General features: G+C 40.9%; 1 protein-coding gene across 1 annotated transcript in view; it reads right to left on the reverse strand.

Moving 5' to 3' along the window:
* Positions 1-8,725, reverse strand: part of Paip1 (Poly(A) binding protein interacting protein 1) — a 108,438-nt gene extending 99,713 nt beyond the window's left edge. The window contains exons 1-2 of the mRNA XM_067138129.2: positions 8,616-8,725; positions 8,345-8,465 (exon numbers count right to left, since the gene is read on the reverse strand). Of these exons, the coding sequence (XP_066994230.1) occupies positions 8,345-8,465; positions 8,616-8,684 (190 nt within the window). The 5' untranslated portion in view covers positions 8,685-8,725. The remainder of the gene's footprint in view (positions 1-8,344; positions 8,466-8,615) is intronic.
* Positions 8,726-9,406: the final 681 nt, after the last annotated feature.

A 9,406-nucleotide genomic window follows, 5' to 3' on the forward strand; every position in this document is an offset into this window, starting at 1 on the left:
CTCGCAGCTGCCATCTGGTCTTCATACTATGAACTCCTTTCTTAGAAAAAATGCCAGTTACTCTAATACATCGAAGATTTCCGGCGACGCAGGGTGGGAAAGGTTAGGATTAGGAAGGTAGCAGCCATAGCCTGAATTAAGGTACAGTCCCAGCATTTCCTGGTGTGAAAATGGGGAAACTACGGAAAACCATCTTAAAGGCTGCCGACGGTGGGATTCGAACCCACCATCCCCCGAATGCAAGCGCATAGCCACGCGATATTAACCGCATGACAACTTGCTCAGTCATTTTTGAAAATATGTATTTTTCTATCAGCTGAAGATTTTTTAAAATCGTCATATTTTGTATAGGCTACCCGAGATGTACAGTAGCCCGCTGGTTTTTCTGATTCAACATACTGTTATTGCGTCTGTCCACATATGATTGAAGTCTTGTGCAACGATGTGACATATGAACTGAGAAAATACTGAGCCTTTCTTCCCAATATAAAACAGGTACTTTTGAGTGGTCATGAGCATGACTCATAGTCATAGGGTAGGCTAGAGTCTAGTTTAATTGTCAAATATCAACTAAGTTATAATACTAAGATTCATTAAACTAATAAATAGTATAACCTAATAGCCTATCTACTTACTAGCTACTTCAGAATTATGTTGTGACTACCTTTTTAACACTGCGAATAAATCCATCTATTATTTAAACCTCCCTGTAAGAAGAGGACAGTGAATGCAAATGGGTATTATTTTCAAATGAGCTGAGCTCAAGAGTCCATTATAGCATACGATTCTTTCAGTGCAACATGGCTCACTGTACGTCACGCTGCAGTGAGCCGGTAAGGAGCCATGCGTATCTTGTGTCTCACTGAGCCGGCTCGTTCATGATTCTTTCCGTGTGCCATGGCTCACTGTATGTCTCGCTGCAGTGGAAGCTCGGCTCTCCGCGTGTCCAGTGAGCCGATAAGGAGCCGTGTGTATCATGTGTCTCACTGAGCCGCGCTCGTTCATGATTCTTTCGATGTGCCATGATTCACTGTCTCACTGCAGCGGAAGCTTGGCTCCCCGTCAACGCCCAGTGAGTGCGCCACTCAGCACTGTCCGCTGGGAGTAAGCTGAATCGTGTGCCGTGAGCTCGCCGTTCCTGTGAATCGATTCACTCGGACACTTGAATGAATCGATACACTGCTTCGAATCATGCATTCAGTAGCCAACACTACAAACAAGGGCCGAGGCAGACAGGGATTTGTACGTAGATGAAATAAACAGAGCGAAACAAATAGTTGTTGAATCCAAAAAGAAGTCATGGGAAGATTTTGGTAATAACCTGGAAAGGCTAGGTCAAGCAGCAGGGAAATCTTTCTGGACAGTAATAAAGAATCTTAGGAAGGGAGGGAAAAAGGAAATGAACAGTGTTTTGAGTAATTCAGGTGAACTCATAATAGATCCCAGGGAATCACTGGAGAGGTGGAGGGAATATTTTGAACTTCTCAATGTAAAAGGAAATCAGCCTGGTGGTGTTGCAAACAGCCAAGCTCATGGGGAGGAGGAAAATGATGTTGGTGAAATTACGCTTGAGGAAGTGGAGAGGATGGTAAAAAAAACTCCATTGTCATAAGGCAGCAGGAATAGATGAAATAAGACCTGCAATGGTGAAGAATAGTGGGAAGGCAGGGATGAAATGGCTTCATAGAGTAGTAAAATTAGCGTGGAGTGTTGGTAAGGTGCCTTCAGATTGGACAAAAGCAGTAATTGCACCTATCTATAAGCAAGGGAACAGGAAGGATTGCAACAACTATCGAGGTATCTCATTGATTAGTATACCTGGCAAAGTATTCACTGGCATCTTGGAAGGGAGGGTTGAGAGGAAGTTGGATGAAAACCAGTGTGGTTTCAGACCACAGAGAGGCTGTCAGGATCAGATTTTCAGTATGCGCCAGGTAACTGAAAAATGCTACGAGAAGAATAGGCAGTTGTGTTTATGTTTCGTAGATCTAGAGAAAACATATGACAGGGAACCGAGGGAAAATATGTTTACTATACTGGGGGACTATGGAGTTAAAGGTAGATTATTAAAATCAATCAAAGGCATTTATGTTGACAATTGGGCTTCAGTGAGAATTGATGGTAGAATGAGTTCTTGGTTCAGGATACTTACAGGGGTTAGACAAGGCTGTAATCTTTCACCTTTGTTGTTCTTAGTTTACATGGATCATCTGCTGAAAGGTACAAAATGGCAGGGAGGGATTCATTTAGGTGGATATGTAGTAAGCAGTTTGGCCTATGCTGACGACTTGGTCTTAATGGCAGACTGTGCCGAAAGCCTGCAGTCTAATATCTTGGAACTTGAAAATAGGTGCAATGAGTATGGTATGAAAATTAGCCTCTCGAAGACTAAATTGATTTCAGCAGGTAAGAAATTCAACAGAATTAAATGTCAGATTGGTGATACAAAGCTAGAACAGGTCGATAATTTCAAGTATTTAGGTTGTATGTTCTCCCAGGATGGTAATATAGTAAGTGAGATTGAATCAAGGTGTAGTAAAGCTAACGCAGTGAGCTCGCAGTTGCGATCAACAGTATTCTGTAAGAAGGAAGTGAGCTCCCAGACGAAACTATCTTTACATCGGTCTGTTTTCAGACCAACTTTGCTTTACGGGAGCGAAAGCTGGGTGGACTCAGGATATCTTATTCATAAGTTAGAAGTAACAGACATGAAAGTAGCAAGAATGATTGTTGGTACAAACAGGTGGGAACAATGGCAGGAGGGTACTCGGAATGAGGAGATAAAGGCTAATTTAGGAATGAACTTGATGGATGAAGCTGTACGCATAAACCGGCTTCGGTGGTGGGGTCATGTGAGGCGAATGGAGGAGGATAGGTTACCTAGGAGAATAACAGACTCTGTTATGGAGGGTAAGAGAAGTAGAGGGAGACCAAGACGACGATGGTTAGACTCGGTTTCTAACAATTTAAAGATAAGAGATATAGAACTAAATGAGGCCACAACACTAGTTGCAAATCGAGGATTGTGGCAACGTTTAGTAAATTCTCAGAGGCTTGCAGACTGAACGCTGAAAGGCATAACAGTCTATAATGATAATGTATGTATGTACTATCGTGATGCAAGTACCGACATCTGTTGAGTGAAAGACCATACTACAACATTTAAAAACAATGATAGCAGTTGACAATGTCCATATCCCGATATCGTCTAACAAAGAGTGTATACATTTTTCTGATGGACTCTGTATATAACGAGTTGAAAGCTATAAAGCATTTTTAAAACATAAAACAAGTAGTTAAAAACACAGAATAAAAGTGTAATTTAGATTTCAAATATTAAAAAAATTAATTTACAGTAAAAAAATTTTTTAAATGACTGCAATAAAATTTTATTGTTAAAAATGATAAAACATTAAAAAAATATGTTTTAGGTCGCACCAACACAGATACGTCTTATGACAACAGAATAGAAAAGGACCAAGAGTGGGAAGGAAACAGGCATGGCCTTAGTTCAGGTAAAGCACCAGTATTTGCCTAGTGTGAAAATGGGAAAATGGAAAATGATAAAACAGATCAGGTGATAGTGGTGATTACTTTTTAAGAGGAAATACAATTGGGCAACCACCCTCTATTAACAGTAATCAGAGGAAATATGGAAGAGGTCTAACAATTCAAAGAATGAAGGTATCAGCAAAAGAGAGGGAAGGGCCATGAAGGATGAGAAAATGAAAACTCCTTTGGCCTTGTAAACCTAATACTGCCAGGATAAACAAGAACCAAGATCTGAACAAGAGAGGCCAGATAGGAAACATTAAGGTGAGGAGCCTGCCACAAAAAGTGGGAACAATGCCAGACTCGGCTAAGGGAACTGTAGTCGCCAACCCATGCTGACAAGTTGAGAGCCTCTGGCCCCTCTTAAAATGATGACGAGGTCTACTGGCTGCTCGTCATCTCATAGAAGGAGGGAAAGGGGGCTCCGAAGTTTTAGATTGCAGCGCAGATCAGCCACACTCCATAAGGATGTGTAATACAGTCAGGTGAGAGCCGCAAGAACAGGAAGTGGTCTCTTCTTTTTATCTTTGCTGTTGTTATGATATATTAAATCTTTAACTTCATCAATTAACTAGGCAACTTCCTTCAAAAAGACAAACAAATGACAATCGACAAGGGCATACTGTGTACTACTCGTGAGACATCCATCGATAGTGTTTCAGTGCATCCCTATTAGATGCAAATGATCCTGATTCAAGAACGTGGAAGCAATATCAGACTTGGCAAGGAGGACTCTATGGTCAACACTCTACAGTCCCAAGATGAAATCCCCTCGGGATCCCCAAGTCGCTTCTTATAACAAGCAGGGACTTTTAAATACTAAGCAAAACGTTTGATACGACTCCGATTCACCCAGTGTTCTCCCCAGGATCATTTTAATGGGCGCCCAGCCGTTTTTACAGACTGCCCGGCTAACATAACCTAGATATATATTTGTGCTAGTCACACAATGTTAGTACATAGGCCTATTTGAGTCATTACGTGTTCCAAATGAAAATGTAAATACTGTAAATCGGTATATTTAAATGATAAATCTTCTTTATTGTCAGCATAATTGCGTCAAATACATCAGAGTTTCAATCTTTAGCTTATCACGTAGTTTCGCACGCGAGCGGTGCGGTGTCTGTATTAGATTGGAATTGCATGCGAGCACTCGATTCCGCCCGAAGTCACAAACCCATATGGCACTCCACAGCAACCGAGTGGTTAAGTTCTGGTGTTACATGATTGTGAACCAGCAGTAGAATACCAGAAGTTAAAAATACTCTGTTATGTCTTGTTCATGATGATAACACTGAAATAGTTCAATTTCGGCGTTAATACTATTGTTAATGCCCTGAGGGGACTAAATTTGAAATTTTCTCATATTCATTTTTTACGTAGTATTCCCCGCCCGGCCACTCATTCCTGCCGGCTTGGCGAAAATTTCTGGGGAGAACACTGTCACCCAATTCACTTCTTGCACCCGTAACTAACTGTTCCTCTTCTTCACCACTCGCCTCTGCCTCTCGGTACCTGACCAGTTTAAATAGTGCAAGATCATATTTTCACGCACCTTTAATGAAGATTTCTATTAGTATTAAACACCCATAACAAAATTGGCAATGATCAACATTTTTTAATAATAACGTCATTTTGCTTTGTGTCCCACTAACTACTTTTACGGTTTTTGGAGAAGCAGAGGTGCCGGAATTCAATCCCGCAGGAGTTCTTTTACGTATCAGTAAATATACCGACACGAGGCTGATGTGTTTTAGCACCTTCAAATACCAACAGACTTAGCCGGGATTGAACCTGTCAAGATGGAGTCAGAAGGCCAGCGCCTCAACCTTGCGAGCCACTCGGCCTGGCGACATTTCTTTTACCCAAACTAAGTGTATATAATTATATATTTTTTCACAAGAACATCAGTACACATACATGTGCTAATACAAGGATCCTGAATTTCACAAAATACTCTAGGCTAGTAGACGTAATGTTATAACTTGGGAAAAAAATGAACTATTCGTATGCACAAATTAAAAACTGTTTGGACTTTACAGAATGTAACACATTCAGATGGGAATAACACAAAAAGTAGCCTAGATTAACAATTATATAATATAAAGGTGGTGGTGCAGAATGCTTTAAGAGTCCTATTATGATGTTGAGTGTATTTCCAGGGAAATCTAACCCTTTCAAGATATTCCAGGTGTATTTTATAGTACCTCCGTTGCTACCAAAAAGGAATGCTCTGACCGACCAATGTTCTAGTTGGATGTTGTAATATCTGCTTAAATATGTGAGGCATGGTTCACAAATGTCTTTCTTCCTGTGTCAACCTCGATCGCCCGCTCAATGTCTCTTTCAAAATGAATAGGCCTACTGGGATCCAACAGTAAAGCAGTGTGCTTTTTTGGATGAATGGTAATGATGTCAGCTCTTCTATTCGACCCTGTAGAAGACACAAAGTTAACTACTTCGTAAACTGGCCACTTTATTTCCCTTCATGTTTAAGCTAGAGCTGATCTAACCCTGTGATGGCTATATTTCTTTGCAGTGCTCCCTTGGGACAGATACCAGGCACGTGTCTCAAAGTTTCAGTCCTGCCAGTCAGGATGATGGCAGCAAGTTGTACTTGTGCACCTTCTACGGAATGCTCAAAATGCCGAGATGTTGGACAACATTATAAGGGCGTTTGACCACTCCACTATGATTATTTCACCTAAAAGTTGGCTTTGGGTAAGTCAGCATACACTGAGATGCCCTGTCGGATACGTGAACGAATCCGATGCATGAAATGTCACTAATATTTTTTTTTTGCTAGTTGCTTTACGTCGCACCGACACAGATAGGTCTTATGGCGACGATGGGACAGGAAAGGCTTAGGAGTTGGAAGGAAGCGGCCGTGGCCTTAATTAAGGTACAGCCCCCAGCATTTGTCTGGTGTGAAAATGGGAAACCACGGAAAACCATTTTCAGGGCTGCCGACAGTGGGGTTCGAACCTACCATCTTCCGAATACTGTAATATTTGTCCCAAATGGAAGATAATAATTGCTTTTACTCAAATACAGAGCAAAATCCGCGGTAAATTAAGAAACAGTACGACATATTTTACGTGTAGAGATAATATGGATACATACTTTACTACCTTACAACTATTTTTTCTGCTATGTCAGAACACTTCCGTATGGGTTTTGTTTGTCTAACACTTTCGTGTGTGATGTCTTCGCTCAATGAAGTTGTTTGAATTAATTAGGTGTCGTTTTCTTCATGTTACTCGTTCGTTTTGTGCCCTAGCTCATTCATTCATTAAGTGATATATTTAGGTCTATTGGTCCAGGGATCATGCTAATTTCCTTTCAACAAAAAAAGTAATATATTTAGTGGTCCAGGGATCATGCTATTTTGCTGTTTGAACTGCCTGCGCTAGTCGTATGGACGAAAATAATGAGAATTCACAGACATAGCACTCCCATTCATCTGTGCTAGCCCTGGACCTCAAGAAACAAAAGACGGCACGAGCAGTGGAATGCAACACAAGGGGATTATGCCTACAGTCCGTTAAATACGTATACATATTTCTCTATATATTTCTCAAGTAATGACGTTATTTCTTAATTTACTGCACATTTTACACTTTATTTGAGTAAAAGTAACTATTATCTTGTCTGGCCCCGCAGTGTAGGGTGCAACACGTCCGCCTGTCACCCAGCGGCCCCGGGTTCGATTCCCGGCCGGGTCAGGGGTTTTTAATTGTAAATGATTAATATCCCTGGCCTGGAGACAGGGAGTCTGTGTCGTCCCTAACGTTCCTTACATTCAACACTTTACCCTTTTGCCATTAAAATTACACGCAGGTGCAAGTAGTGGCAAAAGATCTTTAGAGGTCAACGCCACGAACAAAAAGGAAAAAACCTATTATCTTCCATTTGGGACAAATATTACAGTAACATTTCGTGGATCGGATTCGTTCACATAACCTGCCCTGTCCTCTCAAGGAGTAAGAAGCCCATGTATGAAAGCCTTTCTCCCTTAAGACTTCTTAATCGCTTGCCAGTCCAGTTGTTGTTATCAGCTTCGTTGATATTTAAAATGCCAAACACAGATTTCCTCTCACACCTAAAGAGTCTGACAGTGGGCATCTTTGACTCAAAGCAGACAATTACAGATGTTACAGTGTTGCAAGGAAGCCTCCCGTTTAGCTTTCACAACGTCCAGCCCACGGCAACTTCTTGGCGCACAATATCATTCCATCTGGACAGTCATGAGGAAGCCCAATGATTTCTTTCACAACTTCTCTCAGTAACATATCAACATCATAAACCTTTTTTAATCTTTACTAACAGTGCACACTGCAGGGGATATACGAGACTTTGCCAAATATACTAATTAATGAAGGAGAGTTTCTGATCAGATTTCAGCAAAGATGAACTGCACAATTTATATTGAGATGGTCCCACCGCACTAGTATGACTTCACTAATATTAGGCCTAAGCATAGACTAATGAGCTATAGGAACTCTCTTTCCCCCATTAGCTTTGTAATGGGTCCCTATTTGCTTATTTAAGAAAAATAGAAACCTTCTTGGAAGGCTCAGTATATGGACTATACAATTATTACTTATTGACACTATACAAAATCCCAGTTCTAAGTGGGCTATTCCATTAACCACATACGGGCAATGCTTTTACACATATTAAGAATTGAAGTTAGCTCTCAATTCTGATTCTAGCAACATTTGGAAACTACGAGCATGCAATATACCCAACCAACTGTCATCCAAAACCTAAAATGTATTTAGCAAAATACCTGGTGCATTTGTTGAAGCTGAATGAGGTCGACGTAGTTCGCCAAGATCCTGACCTTGTCTCCAAGGACTCCTTCCTCTACCTCTTGGCGTGTGTATGTCTCCGGCTGGTTTCATGTTTGCCTGTGTCACATGTAGACTATGTTACACTACAGTAATGCAAATGACAAATATGGGTGGGTACGTTGTTCAACATAAAACAGTGTTACTTCATAGGACATACATTTACATTATCATAATTTCAATCTACAGTAAACTCCACCTAATACTAACCTCTAACCGGCTGTTTTTAAATTCGAACTCCACAAATACAACACGATCTCCACAAGCCTCCGAATACATTCGTCAACTAATCTTCCATATTGTATTTGGATACAAACGCGTTTACAACAATGTAGCCAACGTTGTAAACTGAAGAACATATTTAACACAGTGTTGTCCAGTGACGTACAAATTACCTTCCAGTGTCACTAAAATGTAGTCAATAAATTGCATTAATACGACTAAAAATGTACGAAAATTATATTATATATGAAGGATAATGGACGCTTCTCTTTTTTGTTTAGTTCACGGACCCTCAAATTTCTTATCAAAACCGTTCTCAAAGTGTACTTTTTTTTTTTTTTTTTTTTGCTAGGGGCTTTACGTCGCACCGACACAGATAGGTCTTATGGCGACGATGGGATGGGAAGGGCCTAGAAGTTGGAAGGAAGCGGCCGTGGCCTTAATTAAGGTACAGCCCCAGCATTTGCCTGGTGTGAATATGGGAAACCACGGAAAACCATCTTCAGGGCTGCCGATAGTAGGATTTGAACCTATTATCTCCCGGATGCAAGCTCACAGCCGCGCGCCTCTACGCGCACGGCCAACTCGCCCGGTAAAAGTGTACTAGAATACTCATCAATATTACATATATTTCTGCGCAGCTGACGGTCGAAAAAATAGTTAGGACCTATATCGAATTGAAATTTCAAGAAGAGATTGATGGCCACCGTGACGCGTTACTTCGACATTATAAACAAACCCTAGATGGCACAGACTTCGAATCTTACCGCATCTTAAGA

The sequence above is a fragment of the Anabrus simplex genome, chromosome 1 (assembly GCF_040414725.1).
Source record: "Anabrus simplex isolate iqAnaSimp1 chromosome 1, ASM4041472v1, whole genome shotgun sequence".
NCBI classification, from domain to species: Eukaryota; Metazoa; Arthropoda; class Insecta; order Orthoptera; family Tettigoniidae; genus Anabrus; species Anabrus simplex.